Genomic DNA, 22,437 nt, shown 5'->3' with positions numbered 1-22,437 from the left:
TTCTAATAGTTAACAGTACATGTAAGGTAACACAACAAAGTATATGAGGCAGTAGGTCAGCAGGTGAACACTTAGTTTAACCCCCCTAAATCCCAGGCTTATTACATACTAAGACTTATTATTCAGTAACTACAGGGGCTTCAATGCGAACTGGCTGAGCTATTCTTGAGCTATCCTTCTATTACTACAGAAGTGTGTAATAAACCTTTGAGCCCACCAGTGGGCCCTGACCGTTTAGGGGGTTAATGAAGGTACAAAATGGAGCCAACATTTGACACCTTGGCAGCTTCCAGCACCACTCAATTTCTCAGTGTCACAGCAAGTCACTCAGCATTTTACTATTGCTGCTCTAAATTAAACCCACAATGAGACCCCAAGAAGCAACATTCACATTAACAGAGAAAGGCAGCCACATTCATCAGTGTAGAAATGCTACACAAAATGGAATATTTATCACTGCAGGCTGTATAAGACGGTGCTAAGTACAGGCTCGTACTCCGACCGGGTAGCTTTTGAGAATCATGACAATAAAAGGCCTTTTGACTGACCTGCAAACATTCAATCACAGAGTGTTTAGAGCGACGTGCACAATGAAAACTTTGAGCACCAGCCAACAAACACATGAGGATATCTGGTTTGCTAACTGTGTTTCAAACACAATTCAGGAATAACATTTTTAAATGGAACATCCTGAATGTTTAGTTGTTTAGAGTGGTTCAGTGACTAGGACTACATCTCACTATGAAAGGGTTACTGGTGAGTAGAGATGCAAGTGCTTGCTGACACAATTTGAAAAATGCCTGTTTCCCTTTTTTTACTGTGTGTAAATTTCATGAAGAATGGACCCAAATTATCAGCCCAGAATGGCTTGGAAAAATGTCTGGTTCCATTGGATTACATTCAAAGAAGTATGTGTTTTTTCCTTCCCCTGTAGAGTTACCATTTTGGAGATACGAGCTTTTATTCTGAAAAACAGTGACATGTTTCCCCTCAGGCAGTGCACAGATCAGAGCCAGGTTAAATTCTCTAAGAGGCAGGAGTCTGAGAGCTGTGGTGATGTTAGCGTGCGGTTTACATCAGACAGTCGGAGCACTTCCTAAAATACAACAAAAAACTCTGTTCTGGACACGTCTCACACCTCAGATCGCAGCATCTGCCTCTAGAACCAGACCCTATTCGCAAGCTACTAAAAAACTTTTCACAGATATCCTCTTTAGAATAGTTGTGCATGTCCAAGTGTGTTTTCATCAGTATCTCTTACCTGGAAAACAGTGACTTAGTGAAGACGTATTTAGCTGATACCAAACGTGATAAATTCACTGAATGAAAAGTTTAATTCCAATAAGTCCATAAGAGTGGAGTGTGAAATGAACCTGAGCTTGACATCTCTCCTATGTGCTACAGCTGCACTTTATACTGTATCGGCTATGAGATGCTACGCGATGCGCAGTGGCCTTTATACGCGACACTCTGGAGAAGAAAGATCATCTACAGCGCACGAAGGCTTTATTTCTCTCCTCTCAGAGCCACATCAGGCCACGACTGAACCAGCAGCCTCTCCTGTGTGTGACCTCACTGCAGACACCACAGAGACGAGCTACAGCACGTGAACGCAATGAGCACAGAGAGAGAGAGAGAGAGAGAGAGAGAGAGAGAGAGAGAGAGAGAGAGAGAAACATGCAGAAAGAGAGAGAGAGGAAAAAAGATATAGATAGAAAGAGAGAGAGATACAGAGAGAGAAAGAAAAATAGAGATAGCTAGAAAGAGAGAGATGGGGAAGGATAGAAACAAAAGAAAGATGGAAACAGTGAGAGAGAAAGATAAAGAGAGAGATAGAGATACAGAGAAAGAATGAGAGACAGAACGAGGGATACAGAGAGTGAGAGAAAGAAATAGATGACAGAAAGATAAAGAGAAAGAAAAAGAAAGACAAAAAAAATACTGAGAGAGAGAGAAAGAAAGAGAGAGATACAGAGAGAGATGCAGATAGAGAAAGCAAGAGATGGATAGAAAAAGAGAAATATACAGAAGAGTGAGAGAGGAAAAAAGATATAGATAGAAAGAGAGCGAGAGAGAGATACAGACAGAGCAAGAAAAGGTGAGATAGAAAGAGAGACGGGAGAAGGGTAGAAAGAGAAAGATACAGAAAGAGAGAGAGAAAGGATAGCTAGAAAGAAAGGATGAGACAATGAAAGAGGAAGATAAAGAGGGAGATAGAGAGACAGAAAGAGGGAAACAGAGAGTGAGAGAAAGAAAGAGACAGACAGAAAGAGATAAAGAGAAAGAAAAAGAAAGAGAGAAAAAAGAGAAAAACAGAGAGAAAGAAATAGAAAATACCTAAAGACAGATAGAAAGAGAGTGGAAGAAAGTAAGAAAGAAAAAGAGAGAAAGACAGAGAGATACAGAAAGAGAGAAATAGTGAGATGCCTTTCTTCACAAAGCAGAGTATTTCTGCTTCTTGATAACACTGAGATTATTTAAAGCAGCTGAGCAAGAGAGCGAGAGAGAGAGAAAGAGGAGAGAGAGAGAAAGAGAGAGACAGAGAGAGAGCAAGAAAAAAGAGAGAGACAGAGAGAAAGAAAGAAAGAGAGAGAAAGAGAGAGCGAGAGAGAGAGAGAGAGAGAGAGAGAAGGGGAGAATATTGTTGAATCTATATTTAGATTTGAAGTGATGGAGCATGAGCAGACGGGGGAAGTCTCTCTCTCTCTCTCTCTCTCTCTCTCTCTCTGACAGTTCTGCAATAAAGCTGTGTTGTTGAAAGGTTTCAGCCTATGAACATGTAAAACATGTTCCCTCTGCGCACACTCACACACACACACATACACACTCACACACACACATACATACACACACACACACACTTGTGTATCGTAATGAGTTGTGACTCTTGCGGCTCGATTATTCAGCCTGTCTCATCTCATCACTGTCCTTAAATGAAACAGAGGTTTGTTATTTCCAAAAGCTCCAGTGAAAAACGTCCACAGCAGGACTGGCTTTCACATGCAGAGCCCCAGATTTATGGATCTATCTGCAAATGAATGTGTACATTTTACATACTGAGACTAAAACCAGGGCTGTTCACACCAGCCAATAACACGTCCTGTGTGATCTGATCATAAGTGGACAGCACCGAGGTGAGTGCACATTGTCAGGTGTGTCTCAAAGACACGATGTGCCTTGGCAGGTGGTCAGGGACGCACATTTCCCCACACATCTGAAGTGTTATCGCTAAAGCAGTACTTTCAGCACCTTCAGCAGAACGCACTGACCAGTGCTCGCGGGAGAACTATGGACGGAAGTCACTTGAGTTTCAGCTTCACGTGAAGTCATACACAACAATGATGGTACTGAATTATTGAAAGTAATCAATACATTCTGATCATTTTGCGACGAACACAATCTCTCTTTAGGCCCATATTTCAACAAATAAGAGAAACATGATTCACAATCAACTGCACAAACATTCTGTGTTTAATTAATTGTTTTAACTATTTGACAGCCCTACTAAGAAGGGGGGCTTTGAGTTAAGTCACAGTTTCATTAATTTATATATCTTAAATTTCCCATATCCTACGATTTTCTTGTGTTTTTCCGCTCTGAGATCCACTTATAACATTTGTGTGGTTTTATGCACCAAAATCACAGGCAAGGCAAGTTTACTCATATAGAACTTTTCATTCACTGCTGTCATTCAAAGTGCTTTACAAATAATAAAATACAGTTGTTTAAAAAAGTAAAGAGGAATAGAAATTAAAAACAAGCTTAAAACATGATTAAAACAATAGATTTAAAAGAGAAAATCAAAAAATTAAAAAATCAACCTAGAAATTAAATTAGAAGATAAATTAGAAAAAAAGTGAGGGGGCTAGAAAGGCCAACAGTGTTTTAAATAGTGCTGAAAGCTGCTGAAATAGGACCGTTTTGAGCCTGGATTTAAAAATGTCTAGTGTGCGCTGAGAACAGAGTAAAAGTAAGCTCTATATAAATGGTATAAGGTTAAAAGGTGGTCTGAGAGCAGGATGTGGATGAAGTTGTGCAAACTGAAGCTAGCTAGCTAACCTTAAGGCGTCGTGAGATTAGAGGCTCCGAATCCAACGTTTCATGCATTTATAGTCTCCATCTATTGCTAGGCAGGTTAGGTTAGCTAGCCAGCTAGCACGTTACGGCTCATTTCAGTAATACTAAGTAATACTAAGTGGATATAGCTAAACTGAGCAACCTTTGAAATGCAGGGTGTTGTGCAGTTTAAATGTTTAAAAGTTTGCTGCTACAGCTGCATTTACCACTTTCTTTTGGAGGTTTCTCATCCATCTGATGGCTAGTTGTGCTGTTTGCTTTCATAGCTAGCGATGAGAGTTTGGCACTGCATTCAAAGTTATTATAACCCCGCCCACTCCGTGTTCCGATTGGTTGCCTCACAGAACCAGTCATATCTAATATTCGTTTTGAAAATAAATAAAACTCCAATGAGCTTCTTCTAATGCTCTCTGTCATCTGGTTCCATTTAAGAGCAGCAAACTAGCTAATCGTCCATTTTTGTATGACCATTGTCCAGCACCTTTTTATTTCTTAAGTTAAGCAGGCTGTTTTTGTTACTGTACCTTTAAGACCGACATAAGATAAATGAGCTCTGTTCTGATTGGCTGTCCTGTATTGTGCTTCATTCAGAAAGCACTCAGAGCTGAAACACTCCTTATAACTTCAGTGTAAAAGGGGCGGAGCTAAACTGCTGTAGGCAGAGCAGGTGAATATATGAAAGATTCATCTTTTCATGACATCATAAAAACAATGAATGCAAAAGAGGCTGTTTTGGAAGCTTCATTTCATATGCAGACTTTATGGACTGGGGAGTAAATGATAGGTTTTTGCAATGTTTACGTACTACATCATACTCTGTTATTCTGAAAATTTGTTTTTCCAACCATTTTATCAGTGAATGTGCTTACATGCACTTAATAGTCCGATAACTGCAGAAAATCAGATTTTGTCAGCAATCCGATCAACACATTTACATGCACTTGAGTAATCAGATAATAGGAAAACTCCAGGTCTACATGAGTCAGGCAGTAATTAGATTTCTGCTTTGCAACCAGCCAATACACTCACAGAAGAAGACGTGATGTAAACGTAATATTAAACTCAAACTTCATGCCGCAGCTTCCTTTTTTTAAACACGGCGCCACTTTACCTGAAAAAATTAACATACATCATCTAGAAGATGAAGAATATTTAAATCCTTCATTTTATCAAGCATGTATTTGGTTTCAGTGTCACTCCAAAAGTGTTTTGATGCGTCTCGTGGCGACGCTGTTCGCTTATTTCTGGTACTGTCGTCTGTTTTCACACATGTGCAGACTGAGAAATCCGAAAGAAATCAGAGTAAGAGTTTACAGGCACTGAGAAATCTGATTACTGAGCTAAAATCCAGCCTCTTTATCAGACTTCTTAACCGGATTTCTAGGCCTTACTCCAATATAAGACATCAGAGTGTGGTTTACATGACTATTTGAAAAATCAGATGACTGCAGAAATTTGATTATGATGAGACTACTGAGTGCATGTAAACACACTAATTGTAATTTTCTTCTACTTTCTTTCTTCACTCATTTTTCTCTCCATATTAATTTTAAACTGCATTGATTTCAAACGAACAGTTCTATAACATCTAAAGCTTCGTTGTGATTTATTCAAAGTAAATTATCAAAACATACCACATAAATAAAGCCGAGCTGAGAGATGAACTCTCCTCAGTGCTTTTGACTTTGCGGGTGGCGGCGCTGCAGGAAGCGCATTCCTCCAAGGCCGTGTTTGACTGTCTGACATTCCTCTCTCCAGGCTTTTCCTTCTGTCCTGATGTGTTACACAAATTACTGAATGTCCTCCCTCCCAGCCCAGCCTCTCATCTGTAATCCCTGCCCTAAGTCCAGCACCACCTCATAAAGATTAGCACTTTCTAGGACACTTTCTTTGCTAATTGCTTTGATTAGCAACCTCCAGTTCAGTTGAATTAAATTACATCTATCCTTCAGTGTTAAGCCAAGCCCATAGCTCCCAGGGATTGCTCCTAAATTGCAATTACCGACTGCCCCGGGGCACTGCTGAATAAGGCATAACGCCAGATCTGTCCCAATCAATATCCAGTGGACTGATGGGTCATGGAATGTGTTGAATAAATGTGACTGTGGAACAACTTCATCTGGTCATTGTATGGGTGGTGTTATGGATACACTGCGGTTTGACAACAAGTCCTTTGCGCAGAGGTACTCTCTAATGCTAGGCCAACATCTCTGATACCAAACCAAGGGACCAACTCAGAAGCTTAGCTCCATGTCTCATCTCCTGGTGTGAAGGCCTAACGGCTGGGCTCTTAAGACTACTTGCTAGCCAAGCTTGCATAACTTTTACAATATTAGCGGATATCCAGTATGCTAACCATAGACAATGCTAACTGCAGCACGACACTGTTTTCAGTGATCAAACAAGCGTTTGAGGCAATTTCAGATGCATGCATGCAAGCAAGTTATGACAATAGTCTTCACCAGTGTGTGAAATAGCCCCTTGTATTCAGGGGGTCCCATGTTGGCGCACTAATCCAGGGTTGTCTGGCTGCTCACTCGCCAGCACCGCCGATGCTTCAATGGCTACAAAATCTTTGGTTTAATAATTCATCTTCTGGAAATGCTCTTTTCTATGTGCGCTCCTCCACACATTAACTGAGATCTTACTCATCTCCTCTTCTGTCTTTGGTTTGATAAATGAGTAACAATTCACTCTTTCCATCAGTCTATTGGAAAAACTGGGCAAGTTTTCAGATTTACAAAATGTTTATGGCATACTGCAAAGTTTTTCAGAGGTATCCCAGGTGTAGTTACAGTTGCTAGGTTATAAAAGACCAACTGGGTGAACCAATTTGCCACAGCCCCACACTGAGGCCGAACAGTGCAGCATCTCTAGTTAGTCAAGAATACCAAAGGCAGAAGCTTGCAGATTGTGGGTGAAGCAGGATGAACAATGGCAGCATAATAACAGGGGCAGTCATGGGGTGGAGGTTAGGGAACCAACCTTGTGACCGGAAGGTCGCTGGTTCGATCCCCTGAGCCAACAGTACGTGACTGAAGTGTCTTTGAGCAAGGCGCCTGCTCCCTGGGCGCTGTGGATAGGGCTACCCACTGCTCCAGGCAAGTGTGCTCACTGACCCCTAGTGTGTGTGCTCACTAGTGTGCATGTATGTGGGTTTTTCACTGCACAGATGGGTTAAATGCAGAGGTCTAATTCATCTGTGTGCAAACACAGTAGGCTAATGGTTCTGAATTCTATCTAATTCTAATGTTATAATACATTTAATTTCAGGGACCCCCTAGAATTTCGAATTTGAGACATTTAGGATGGCAAAAAGTTGGGAAAATCTACATCTAGATGCAACACTCCATCTTTAGAGGAATTCTCCTTCGCTGCTTCATTGGAATAAACAAAGGAATATCAGGATTGCTGTCGTCTGTCTACTAAACTTTTTTCACCAAACTAAACTTTTGTAAACTTTTGCCTTTTATGTGTACCGATGGCAAATTAGGGTAAAACCTGAAAAAACACCAAACCACTATGAATGACTTTGTTTACATCTTAATGACTGAATTATGCTGGAATTATGCGGGAAAAAAGAGAATTGGGTGAAATTCTTCTTTTACTAAAACTATTGGAGTTTGTTCAATTTTTAACCATGTAAAATACATCGGCCGACATCACTGGGTATCAGAAATTGTAACTGCTTAAAAATAGTGTTGGTTTTAGTGACAAAAAATTTACACCAGTCCTAGATTGGACAGCTGAAAAAATGTAAAAGAAAAAAAAACGTACAATGTACAAAAACAAATACATGGCGGAAACCACTATGAGGACTATAAACTAATTAATAAGCTGAATCAGGAATGAGGGAAAACACTACACCTTGAAGCGCTCTTATCTTATAAAACTGGAGTTGGGCACCCCAAGCGGATGGTGAACTGCAAAGTTTCTCTCTTAATTATCTCTCACATTCAGAAACATCCGCGTTAACTCACACTCTCAGCTGCCTCTTGGCTCGAATTCACTGCCTGTGCATCACACCCACAGCAAATGAATTACTTTTGCTTCAAAGTCAACTGGGCAATAAACGGAGCAGACTGAAGTGAGCGAGAGGATGAGAGACTTACAGGAAAGTAGAGAAGGAGGGCTCCGAACAAGATGGCCTCCAGCAGGACCAGGCCTGAAGCTCTGATGCTCTGAAAGACAATTGAAAAATTATAATTAAATGCAGGCATGATGACTTATACACTGTAAAAATGGCTCATCAAATCAACTGAATTAAATACTTCATGTAGTGAAGTTAAACTAGTTTTATTCAACTCAACAAATTACATTGATTGAAAGAATCGTTCATTCAAAGTATTTATTTAGGTTGAATAAAACTAGTTAATTTACTTGTTACCACATGAAGTTTTTTTTTTTTTTAGTGTTGATCTAATGATTGAGCCATTTTGATTCTTCAATCTGAAGAATCATTTCAAGGTGCAAAGAACACTTTAATGATGAAAAGGGTTTTTTGAGTGTCCATGGTCCTACATAGAACCATTTTCCTTACTAAAGAACCCTTGAAGAACCACCATTTTTAAGTGTGTAGGCCTAAAGAAAACCAACAACTCAGCCGCTTAGGTGAAAGTCAGTGTGAAAGGGAAATCATCATGCATTTTCCTTTCTGTATCACCTGAGTAAACTATGGTATCAGGGAGTCTCTAAGTGAGCAGAGTGTTTTCTCTCAGTCATATGTGGGGGTGGTGGGGAGGAGGTGAAACGTGATATTATTGGTCAATATTAAACCCCCACTGCTGGTGCACAGTGATGTAATCAAAACTCAGAAGGCACTTTAGACTCATTATACTTTGATGAAAGATTACAGGAAAACAGAATTTTCAGGTGGCACTGCGTGAAAAACAGACATGATTCTGTAGAGGAAATCACTGCATGGGCTCAGGAACACTTCTGAAAACCACTGTCTGTGAACACAGTTTGTTGCTGCATCCACAAATGCAAGTTAAAACTCTAAAATGCAAAGAAGAAACTGTACATAAAAAGGATCCAGAAATGCTGCCACCTTCTCTGGGCCCAAGCTCATTTAAAATAGACTGAAGGTAAGTGGAAAAGTGTCCTGTGGTCCAATGAATCAACATTTGAAATTCTCTTTAGAAATCATGGACGCTGTGTCCTCCGGGCTAAAGGCCACTCAGATTGTTATCATTGCACAGTTTAAAAGCCTGCATCCATGATGGTATAGGGGTGCATTAGTGCACATCTGTAAAGGCACCATTAATGCTGAACGATATATACAGCTTTTGGCAACACATGCCGCCATCCAGATGACGTCTTTTTCAGGGAAGGCCTTGCTTATTTCAGCATGACAATGTCAAACATATTCTACAACAGCATTGCTTCATATTAAAAGAATCCAGGTGCTAAACTGGCTTGTCTGCAGTCTGAACCTCTCACCACTGAAAACATTTGGCGCATTATGAAATGAAAAATATAACAAAAGAGACCCGAACCGTATATCAAGTAAGAATGGGAAAACTTTCCACTTTCAAAACTACAGCAGTGTCTCCTCAGTTCTGAAACGCTTACAGAGTGTTGTTAAAAGAAGAGGTGATGAAACACAGTGGTAAACAGGCCCCCGTCCCAACTTTTTTGGAATGTGTTGTTGGCATCAAATTGAAAATGGGCATATTTTTTTTTTAAATACAATAAAATTTCTCAGTTTCAACATTTGATTTTTTGTCTTTGTACTATTTTCAATGAAATATAGCATTTAAATGATTTGCACATCATTGAATTTTGTTTTTATTTACATTTTGCACAGCGTCACAACTTTTTTGGTAATGGGGTTGTACTTTGAATGAAAGATTCAATGTACATTTTAATATACAATTACTGTTTATTTGCTGACTTTAACTTCCTGGGGAAAAAAAACAATACATAAAGTGTGGCTTATGCAAAAGTTCATTTTAAAACTTTTTAAAAAATTCAACTTAATTAGTCAATTAAACTATACAAATATATGGAAATTGCACACTAAAATTTGTAGAAAAATGCCATTTTTAAGTGGTTTGTTGTTTTGGAATTTTTTTATCATTGAAACTCGATTAATTGTCTAAATAATCAGTAGAATACTCTATTACTAATATAATATCGACAGTCCTAAACTGTTCAATGTTGTTGGCTTTGCTGCTGCCATGATTCCCATTAGAAATGAAGATTTTGTGTTTATTTGGTGGTTGAGAGAGACCAAATAATAGATCTTTCAAGATATTTTTCAGTTGTATTTGAAGTATCAATTTGTATCATTTGTATTTCCTTCTTGTTTCAATGAGAATGGGCCTCCGGTTCTTTTCCTGACCATTCAACTCTGTATCACTACGAGTGAAGGGGCTTTACTAGCAACATGATATACAGGGTCAGCACGACTGCCAGCAAGCACACGACTCATTTCACAACGTCATTAAAGGAAGACGAAGAGGATGATCTACATAGAAGGGAGGCTTGGGCATCTGCCTGCACATCACTGCATTCCCCCTGCACTGCTCCTAATGCACTCCTAATGCAGCTCGAACATTAGAGCTGAATCACTTCTACGCCCCACAGGCTAATGCCTTCTCTGTGAATAGAGCGCTCTGTGCCTCTCTCTTTTATGTGAGAGCTCCTGAATAATATGATTGAGCAGAAGCAACTGCAGGGCACGCAACGGTGGACGTGAATAGATTTCCACGTCGCGTAGCCGTGTTCCAATATCCACGAGATAGAAAATGGCATCAAAAATAAACACCAAGCACTAGACTCCGGATTATGGCCGGGAACTCAGGCGTGTTTCACAGAGAGAGAAAAGCTTTTCCTCATACATTGCTAAGGCAGATTTGCTCCCCCTTCAGAAGAAGGTAAATGAGAATATTTTTTTCAGTGGTAACAGGTGTCCAAGACCTGCCAGCTGCTCTGCAATCAAACGGCTGACAAGAGCGCTGACAGCAAGGGCTGAAACGGAAACAGAATGCTCAATCCGAAACCTGTCCGCTTCGGTTAGGCTTCGCCCGACGTCCCCGTAGATCTTTCTCAGATGCCGCCGAACCGAACCCCATGCTGAAGGAATTTGAATGCTGCTGGGACTAGCAAAACACACAGCACCCAAATATTCATAGTCTAATTTGAAATGTCAGCTGAAGGATATTTGACTCTATGCACAGCCCCTATAAGCCACTATACAGGGTGATTCAAAAGGATTCATCTGATTTCAAAGCGCCATATTTTACAACCATGAGGTGCCTAGGAACCAATCACATACCAATTGAAAGAGGGGTTCATAGAGTTTGACTGTCACTGGAAGATGGCTCCCTTCAGTCTGAGAGGAGATGAGACCCCTGAGCAGAAAGCGTTCTGGGTTCTCCACTTCAATAAGAGTGAATCCGTCATAACTGTGCAGAGTGATTTTCATCGGGAGTGAACCTGGCGTTGATGTCCTTACAGCTGGAGGAGGTTCGTACTGAGTACTTGTACAATTACATAATAAACTTTATGCTCCTTTAAACCATTTACAGTTCACTGCACTGTTCTGTAATGATTTACAAGGGATATAAATCATTTTGAAATCGGATGAATCTTTTTGAATCACCCTGTATAACCTTCAGGAATAGGTGTAGTTTCCTCTGGACGACCTTTCACAATCCCTTACTTGTTGTGCCCTTGTTTCCTAGTCCATGTGCTTTTGTTGTGTTAGCTCCTCCCCTGTTCTGCCATATGTTCAGCCCACACCTGTTTCTTGTTCTTAGCTCCGCCCCATCATTGTTCTCAGCTGTCTCTCGTCTCTCGTCTTCGTATATTTATACCCCTTGTTTTAGTTGAGTTTTTGCTTGGCATTGAATGTGAATGTGTGTTTGTTCGTTCTGTATTGTTCATAGATTACTTGTATCTTTGCTGTTATGTTGCTGTTTTAGTTTTGCCTCGTGGTTCTGTTTCATTTCTTGTTTGTTTCCTCGTGTTCTTGTTTATTGCTCCTGTCTCTGCCATGGACGTCAATAAAGTCAACTCGCACCTGCATCCAGCCTCATCTTCTCCTGCCCAACATTACATTTTTCACATGCACTTTAGTATGAAATGAATGCCACAACTATTCCATGATCCATTTAGTTACACTGCAGTTTTGTGTTATAATTCTGACATCAACGAAAAAATAAGCAGTACAAAATACAGCTAGCGCAGAAGCATCTCATACACTGCAATAATACAGCATTTAAATCTGTTATTTTAGGAAAATAGTCAAACTATACAATCACACCATTGTATCGTCTTAAAGACCACTAAGCCATTTTGTTTATTTCACATTTTATTCTTTCCAGTGGTTGTGATTTTAACAGTATAACGTTTGATCAGTAGGGGGAGCAGTGCTCAACCTCAAACTCTGCCTATGAGTACAGCCATTGGCTCACAAGATGCTAACTGCTGTCATTTTATTGGGTTCCTTCTGAAACATCTGCATGAATGAGGATGTGCTTCATGTAAATAACATGTGAAAGAGGTTCTGGTATGCTTGCATTTGATTTTACAAGCTTATTCATCATTTGCACTGCTTGTTTCCATGTTGTACGAAGCCTTCAGGAATCAGACGCAGAGTAGTTCACACATCATTAAAAGAGGTCAAATCTGCACTCTTTTTACACAACTTTGTTGAATGTGGGTCAATGTCTTTGACTTTGTACTTATAAATAAGAAAAGGTATGTATTCATAAACACAACATATGTTTTGCAACATGCTCTCACACTAATGATAAGGAAGGCAAAAGAGGAGCCAGCAGTCACTTGAAAAGAGTTAGAGGACAACCTGAAAGCAGTAGGAACAATTACTTATAGAACAATGAGCATCAAACTGTACCACAATCATCTCCGTTACTACACTCCACACAATAACTGCTCAGATAAGGAAGAAGTACAGACTTGTGTGTTGTTACAATGCCCAGTTGTAATAGCCTTTATTTGTGTCTGTCTGCAGCCATTTTGTGTGTCCCTTCTGTTGTTCTATTATGTGCAGGTATGTGATTGGACATTCAGGGGCACCCTTCTATATGTAAGAGGTCACCAAGCCATGACCTGGGCTCTCTCCCTGCTAACATGACCTGGAACTACACCTGACCAACCTGGCAATCTTCACTTCACTTCATTCTGCCTTGCTTTGCTTCGATTGTTACATTTTCCTTGTGAAAACTTTACTTTGTGATTTTGTAAAAAGTAGGGGATGTGTGCCTTTTCTTATAGTCACCTTTTCTCCTGTTTTCATATAGGAAGTTAGGGCAGTTTTTGGTATTTTTGTTTGTTTTTGTTTTCAGGTTTAGTTAGATTTGTCATCAATAGTTGTTTTGTTTATTATTTTGGCTTACTGTCGTCTCTTAACTCACCATCCCAACTTGCTATTGAGCCTTTGAAGAAAATAATCCTGCAGTTTCCTGGTTTAAATGGTGTCCATTGTTTGGTTTGGCAGCAGGTTTGGAGAGAGAGCCCACTCTCATTTTCACATTTAGATAAATCAAAACTCTTTTGGAACAACATGCTCTGGTCAGATAAAACAAAAAATAAACAATAATTCAGCTCATTGTATTTTGAGAAAGGAGGGCTGCATACATGATTCCCAGAACATCACTCCCACAGTGAATTACGAAGTTAGGAGCATCACTATATGGGGCAGCTTCTTTGCAAACAGGACTGGGGTTTTACGTCATCAAAGGAAACATTAATAGAGCGATGTACCAGGACACATTACAGGAGAACTGAATCTCATCACGAAGCAGAATCTAGGGAGAAAATGGACATTTCAACATGACAATGACCCCAAACATACAAAAAAAAAAAACTTTTGACTGGCTTCTTAAAACAGAGGGTGAAACCTGATTGGCTTGAATGGCCTTGCCCAGTGATTCCCAACCTGATGCTCAGGGCCCCTACATGGTCCACATTTTTCCTTTGTCTGTATGGTTTCGGAGTTGGGTTGGAGCAAAAATGTGGACTGTCTGGAGGGCCCTGAGGACCAAGCCCCCAATTTAAATACCACAAAAGATTTTAGGACGTATTTTGAAATGGTGACTCTGTCAGAGGGGCCCTTATAGCCTTGGGGATTGTCTGCTATGAGAAACAGTAAACCACAATGTTACAAAAGTCTAAATACCTCTTACCGTAGACATCTCAAAGCTGTAATTGCCAACAATGGCCTTACAACAAAGTCCTAATTTTATCTAATTTTATTAATTTGTGCTAAGAAGTAAAAACACATTATATGCGGAAATTTAAAGCAGGTAAATGCACTGGAAATACAATAAAAAAAACAAAAACAAAAGCATCTGAAGACTTTCCCCTCACTGTATGGATCAGTGGCTACACCCATTTCCATGGTCACCTTACAGCCAATTCCATAATTACACTAGTAATGAGTTCTGAGAAGATGCGCACCATTACTGGCGGAATGTTAACATTAAGATGAAGCAAAGAAAATTGTTTGATATATTCAAAATCATAAGGCAGATTGATAAACCACTTAAAAAGAGGATAATCCGGCCTACTAGCACCTGCTTAAAAAACATTACAGCTTTTGCTATTCATTAAGATACCAGATAAACAGTGAGATGCATTGACTTAGTTTGCTAATGTTAATGTAAATATTAGCCGTTTCCAAACAGAATTAGATTTGTTTCGCTCCAGTGGTAAGATAAAGATAGCTAACTAGCATCCTTGCTAAGAAGTACAGCTATACTCCAGGGCCTAAAGCACTGGTGCCCATAGCTGATGTCTTTATTGGCCTCTTTTACTGTTACTGACACTATTTTGCACCCATGACTCAGTGGCAGCTGCAGTAACTTAATTAAATGCTTATAATACTATAAGGCTACATAAGCACACTAACTGGACTCAGAAAAAGCAACAGTGAGTAAGCAAATTACTCAGCTAATTCCTTTCCTCACTCCACTTTTTTGCACTCAGGCCCATAAGATACTAGATGCGTCATTTCGGCCACAGCGTTTGAGTGCTGAGTGGACGCTGCTCTTATGCACTCTCAAGATACTCTGGGTTGAGATCAGCAGGTCTCACTGTCTCCCAAGACAAGCCGTCCAGGCCATAATCCCAGGATTATGAAAAAAAGCCTTTAATGTTTCCAGTGAATGTACAGACTCAAACTGTGCTTACAGTGTTCTATTGACCGTCAGGAAGTCCAGACAGGTGAGGGTCAGTGTCTAAGGGTAAAGAATGAGTGGACTGAACTGAAACGCTAATTGTGCTATGGAGTGAGATACATAAGCACAGTGTACACTCATGAGGCTATTAAACTCAAACTAAAGAACATAATCAGCAAAAGGAAAGGCTACTCATCAAACATTAAACGTGCTTGGATTTTATGGTCTATTACAGTAAGAGGTCGTTCTATATCTATTGAATCATTACATGAGTCACTGACTATGATTGAATACTGTGGCACACTTCCTGCTGTGGCATATCCCATGTAGAATTTGTAATAACTGAAAAACAAACAGATCGATAGCGTCATTGTGGAACTTTCAACAACAAATTCGTGTTGCTGTGCTTTGGTATGGGTGTACATACAGATACAGTCCATATAGAGATACATGCACATACACCGATCAGGCATATCATTATGACCACCTCCTTGTTTCTATGCTCATTGTCCATTTTATCAGCTCCACTTACTCTATAGGAGCACTTTGTAGTTCTACAGTTACAGACTGTAGTCCATCTGTTTCTCTGATACTTTGTTAGCCCCCTTTTACCCTGTTCTTCAGTGGTCAGGACCCCCATGGACCCTCACAGAGCAGGTACTATTTGGGTGGTGGATCATTCTCAGCACTGCAGTAACACTGATGTGGTGGTGGTGTGTTAGTGTGTGTTGTGCTGGTACGAGTGGATCAGATACAGCAGTGCTGCTGGCGTTTTTAAACACTGTGTCCACTCACTGTCCACTCTATTAGACACTCCTACCTTGTCAGTCCACCTTGTAGATGTAAAGTCAGAGACGATAGCTCATCTGCTGCTTCACAGTTTGCGTTGGTCATCCTCTAGTCCTTCATCAGCGGTCACAGGACGCCGCCCACAGGACGCTGTTGGCTGGATATTTTTGGTTGGTGGACTGTTCTCAGTCTAGCAGTGACACTGAGGTGTTTAAAGCTCCAGCAGCACTGCTGTGTCTGATCCACTCAGACCAGCGCAACACACACTAATTGTAGAACTACAAAGTGCACCTATATAGTATGTGGAGCTGATAAAATGGACAGTGAGCGTAGAAACAACGAGGTGGTCATAATGTTATGCCTGATTGGTGTATACAAAACAATCATATGCAATAATTTGGGTGACCCTGAAAAAAGCACTTAAAGCTTTCATCTCTGAGAGAGAGGAGTAAATCAAGCTGCTTCAGATCTGAAAACATCCACAGGTGTTTCTGTCCATCCTTCCACTGTGAGAAGACGACTCAGCGCTGTGGGTCTGAAAGGATGTGTAGCTGTGAAGAAGAACCTCACTGAGAAAAGGAGACGGACAGATCAAACAAAGAAGCTAAACGATGGACTGACCACCCCAGAGTCCAGACCTCAACATCACTGAATGAGTTTGGATTATTCGGATTGTGAGAATCAGAAAATACAACCAACTTCTAAGGCTGAACTTTGGAGGAGTAAAAAATATCCCTATATATATATATAATTACCTCAGCTGTGGTTCAAAAGACCAGATAAGCCCAGAAGCCTTCTGGTGCATGGCAAGGGAGATTTGAAGGGCTATCTTTTCTTTGGGGTTGACAAGCGGAGGAGCTTCATTGTGTGTGTATGTGTGTGTGCGTGTGTTTATGCTCGAAAGGATCCAGCACTATTTATAAAGTAATGCATGGAGGGATGTCACGGAAAGCACCTTTTTACTACGGGTAAATAAGCTCTCTCAGCCGAGGAGGCCTGACTTGAACCCTTTCTCTTTCTCTCTTTCTTTCTCTCTCTCTCTCTCTCTCTCTCTCTTTCTCTCTCTCTCTCTCTCTCTCCTGCTCTAAGCCCCCTCTCTCGCTCTCTCTCCTTCTCTACAGCAGTAGTTTGGACTGCAGTGCGTTTATTTTCTTTGTTGTAGGTCAATGTCCACATTTCTTATTTCTAAGTAAGTTTAAAATGTAGAAACTTGGAAACTCTAGTGTTATAATTGTAAAAGACAGCTATTGTCACCACAGTGTGTGGAGTTTTAAATAATAATAACTAATGATAAATGTCATTCGATTGCAAACTACTATTAGACTAATTGGGTACTCTTCATTTCTTTTTTCTTTGCCTTAGAAGGTGAGAGTTGCCTTATAAAAATGAAATCTTAAAAAATAAAATCTCACTTTCAGTGTTACTGTATGACAGTGTTACAGTATCTTTCAGTGTTACTGTATGACAGTGTTACAGTATCTCACTTTTACTGTTACTGTATGACAGTGTTACAGTATCTGTCTTTCACTGTTACTGTATGACAGTGTTACGGTATCTCTCGGTGTTACTGTATGACAATGTTACATTATCTCACTTTCACTGTTACTGTATGACAGTGTTACAGTATCTCTCGGTGTTACTGTATGACAGTGTTACATTATCTCACTTTCACTGTTACTGTATGACAGTGTTACAGTATCTCTCTTTCAGTGTTACTGTATGACAGTGTTACAGTATCTCTCGGTGTTACTGTATGACAGTGTTACATTATCTCTCTTTCAGTGTTACTGTATGACAGTGTTAGTGTACCTCACTTTTACTGTTACTGTATGACAGTGTTACAGTATCTCACTTTCACTGTTACTGTATGACAGTCTTACTGTATCTCACTTACAGTTTTAATGAATGACAGTCTTTACCTTAATCTCAGGTTTAGTGTTACTTACAGTACTAGTCCAAAAATCTGAGACCACAAAGCAAATCATTAAACATTTGTCAAAACAACCAAAAATTGCAACCATAATACGCAAATATAAATAAGTACTTCTCTCATGATGTGAAACAGACAGTTCAAACATGTTCAGTGTCCAGTTAGTTTTGCATTAGATGAGTGTATAATTTGTTACCTAGCTAGCTCAAGAAGAATGGCTTACATTTGCAGGCTAGTTAGCTATGCATCAGTCATTACCTTCTTCTTGAGTCACATTGCTATCTTGCTCAGTTATGAGCTCACCAACTGAAATGTTCAACAATAAACACATAAACTGTCAAAAAAACACAAATTCACTGAGTAGACAAGATATCCAAACTAAAGCCATCAAGGTTTGAGGGAATTAGAAAGCGAACCACAACTTTCACTACCGATTGTGAAGTTTCGTGCCTGCTTTCATGTTCCAAACACACAGCATACTGACAGTCTTTTTCCATGGGGACTGTGTGGGCGGACCCTGCTGTAGCATGACTTTGCATTGGCTGAATGGGCTGTTGGCTGGACTTGAGGTGCGCTCAACAGACACTTCACTGTAGAACATGGTTAAAAACTATATGCAGTCTCCCAATCAAATATCTTCCTAGATTTTTTCTTATCTGAAATACAACAGCAATCAACCCCACCCTTTATTTCCAGAATGGGGTTCGGGTTTCCACTCCTAACTATCCTGCATCTGTACTCTGTTGCTACTGCAGCTTTGGCTCACCTTGTTCCTGCGGAAGTGATAAACCAGCACCATGCTGATGAAGTCCAGCAGCATGCAGATGCCCTGGAAGGACAGCACTGTGATGCTCAGATAGCTGTCGCCGTGAGCAACACAGGGTGTGTCATCTTTGCAGAAAGCACAGCCCTCCTGGCAAGGCAGACAGTGGCTGGGGGCATCCGCATCATATGGAAGACCCTCAAGGTCCTGCGAGTTCCCAGCCTTCCCTGTGTGAAGAGCAAAAAGGTTTTGTCACAAAAAAAAAGAGAGAAATCTCAGATTGTTCCATATGATTCACTAAACAGAAGCAATTTAGTTTAATGACTCATATGTCTGACTCAGTTTTGCAGACATTTTGACATTTACATATTGAATCCTTGGGTTCTTAACAGTCCTGCCAAACAGTAATGGGGTCAAACTTGGTTTGCGTTAATTATGCACCATTACAAAACAGTAGGGTGGGACCTACTTGGCTGAGATTAAGGTTCTATGGGTCTATCGGCATTGGCAGAGATCCCAGCAATAAAGCACTAATAATGTCTTCAAATGTTGCATGAAAAAACACATTTAAAATGTGATGCTATTTTGAACAATCAAACATAATGGTGGGAGCTCATAACTCTTTGTGAACACAGGGCCTTCCATGACCACTGCATGCATCAGGACAGCAGCTGTTTGGGTGTTGGGTTTAGCCTCATAATTTTAATACAGTGTCACACAATCACTTTAATGTTTTACATTTACATGTATTCCTTCAGCAAATGCTACTATCCAGTGTGACTTACAAAATGAGCGAACAGTGACTTCAGGAACTTATGGCCTTAAAATAATACCACCATCATAAATTGACCTAGTTCAATAAATACATAAATAAATAAATGTGCAGGCCCTGAGGATAAATTACATAAAGCCATTTGTGTACATACACTATTAATCAAGAGTTCGCATCTTTTGTAATAGTGAAGACATTTTGATTTAATTACTGATGCTTAAATGCTAATGGAATTTGTTTCTAAGACATATAAAACAGTGATTGACGCCTAAGAGAGAAATTCCTTCAGAGATAACAAGGAAAATTAAACTGTATTAGGTCAAATTGTTATCGTTCATTTGTGGCCACGACCTAGTAAGCTGTGGGAGCGAGACTGTTTAGTTGTTATAGTTTATTTGTGGCTGTAACTTAGTAAGTTGTGGCAATGAGATAATTAAATTGTCATAGTTCATTTGTGGCCACAACTTAGTGGGTTTTGCAAACAATATAGTCCAATTGTTTCAGTTAATTTGAAACAATTAGAGCTAGGTAAGGCATGGGGACAGGATAGTTGTTATACTTCATTTGTGGTCATAACTTAGTAAGGCACGGAAACAAAATAGGTAAGTTGTTATAGTTAATTCATGATCATGCCTTAGTAAGACATGAGAACAAGAAAGTTATTATAGTTAATTTGTGGCCATAACTTAGTAAGTCATGGAAACAAGGTAGTTAAGTTGTTAAGTTGTGACAGTTAATTTGTACCCATAAAATAGTAAAGTGTGAGTTCAAGATGGTTTAATTATAGTCCATTTGTGGCCATAATATAATAACGTGTGGGGACAAGGCAGTCCAGTCGTTATAGTTAATTTGTGGCCATGACTAGATTAGGCATGGGAACGAGATAGTTGTTATAGTTAATTTGTGGCCATAAATTAGTAAAGCATGGGAACAAGAAATTTAAGTTGTAATAGTTAATAAGTGGCCATAACTTAGTAAGACATAGGAACAAGATAGTTAAGTTGTTATAGTTAATTTGTGGCCATAACATAGTAAAGTGTGGGAACAACATAATTTATTATTATAGTTAATTCATGGCCACAACTTAGTATGGCATGGAAATGAGATGGTTGTTATAGTTAATTTGTAGCCATAACTTAGTAACGTAGGGGAACAAGATAGTTAAGTGGTTATAGTTAATTTGTGGCCATAACTTAGTAAGGCACAGGAGCAAGTTAGTTAAGCTGTTATGTTGTTACAGTTAATCTGTGGCCTAACATAGTAAGGTATGGGAACAAGATAGTTGATATTATCGTTAAGTCATGGCCACCACTTAGTATGGCATGGAAATGAGTTGCTATAGTTAATTTATGGCCATAATTAATAATAATAAATAATTAAGATATGCTCATGCCTTACTAAATCATGCATTAGGATTCTATTACCACGCTTTAGTAAGATGTGGCCACACATTATTTTTATTAAGAATGTTGTCACCAGCAGGGCTCCATGCATACGTGTTATTTCACTGTTTTGATTTCTTCACTGTTATTCTAAAATGTGGAAAATAGTAAAAGTAAGGAAAGTTTTGATTGGTAATGTAAGTAAACACTACCAATAAATACAGATATTAAATGCAGAGAAATGATGAAGAAAAATGAAACAATAATTAAGAAGTGAAAAGCGCTGAACAATGTTATACAATATCAGTCACTTTGATAACATTGGTCAGTAAAGCACAGGTTATTTTTGTACCGGTCAGGCCCTGTTAATCAGAGATTGAATGTGCTCCCAGTTCTCTGGACGTGTCCTGTGCTGTATGACTGGCTGGCCGGCCGCACTGTTTGATGTGCTGGCCTCGGTGAGGGGGTGTGGACGCACCATCTGTGCTCACACTTTGATGCAGCAGTGGCTTCCGCATCACGCCCACAGTCTACATGTTCTCACCTCATCCCTATCTACATTCACACCTTTCATTTCCAGGTCATCCAACTGGTCTGATTGAGGGGATGAAAGCAATGTATCTAAAAATGTGTGAATGAAACCTGTGAAAGCATTTTTTTAATGCATCGGTTTTCCTACACTGGCTGCATCGCTGAGATTTACGGTTATCTTTTAGGTCAAGTACAGATGAAATCCATCTCCTTCAAGTAGAGAATCCACTTCAATGCAATACAAAGCAGTTAGAGTCAATCATTTTCAAATGCAGATACACTACATGTCCAATACTATTCATACTCTAAGGTGCACCCAGTACTGACGCAGGCTTTCAGTTATAAGTTATAAACAATTATAAGTATAACCATGATATAATGACAAGTGTCAACTAGCATAGACTGGCATTGAACTTTGGAGCAGTGGAGCTGTGTTCTCTGGAGTGATGGAGCTCCATCCAGTGCCTTTGGGATGAGTTGGAGTGTCCAGAACTGACCATCCAACATCAGTACCTGACCTCACTAATGCTCTTGTGACTGAATGCAGTCAAATCCTCACAGCAATGATCCAACATCTAGTGTAAAGCCTTCTCAGAAGAGTATTACTACAAAATGCAAGCATCTGGGAGTCTTAACAGCTCAGTAATACGAAGCAGAGTAGGGCCATCGAGTGCTGATGCTTGTAGCATGTAAAAATCATGTGTCCTCTGTTACATCACTCACTACAGAGTTACAAGCTGCCTCTGGAAGCGACATTAGCTGAAGAACTGTGCGCCGGGAGCTTCATGAAATGGGTTTCACAGCATCAGAAGCGCAGCACCCCTATGTATTTTAGTTGGGATGCTGTTGACTGTGTATGCATCTACCACTCTGTCCTAGTGTTGCCTAGTGTGTAGGCACCCTAGTATCACTATGCGCAATGCCAAATGTTGGCCAGAGCAGTGTAAAACATGCTGCCACTGGACTCTGGATTGATGAATCATGCTTCTATATCTGGCAGTATGATGAATGAATCTGGATCTAGTGAATGCCAGAAGAACGCT

General features: G+C 39.9%; 1 protein-coding gene across 1 annotated transcript in view; it reads right to left on the bottom strand.

Moving 5' to 3' along the window:
* Positions 1-22,437, bottom strand: part of gpr158a (G protein-coupled receptor 158a) — a 149,889-nt gene that overhangs the window by 62,575 nt on the left and 64,877 nt on the right. The window contains exons 4-5 of the mRNA XM_036578081.1: positions 18,713-18,936; positions 8,190-8,258 (exon numbers count right to left, since the gene is read on the bottom strand). Of these exons, the coding sequence (XP_036433974.1) occupies positions 8,190-8,258; positions 18,713-18,936 (293 nt within the window). The remainder of the gene's footprint in view (positions 1-8,189; positions 8,259-18,712; positions 18,937-22,437) is intronic.

The sequence above is a fragment of the Colossoma macropomum genome, unplaced genomic scaffold, assembly GCF_904425465.1.
Source record: "Colossoma macropomum unplaced genomic scaffold, Colossoma_macropomum, whole genome shotgun sequence".
In the NCBI taxonomy this organism is placed as follows: domain Eukaryota; kingdom Metazoa; phylum Chordata; class Actinopteri; order Characiformes; family Serrasalmidae; genus Colossoma; species Colossoma macropomum.
Note: the sequence above shows the minus strand (reverse complement) of the source record. Positions and strands in the feature narration are given on the sequence as shown.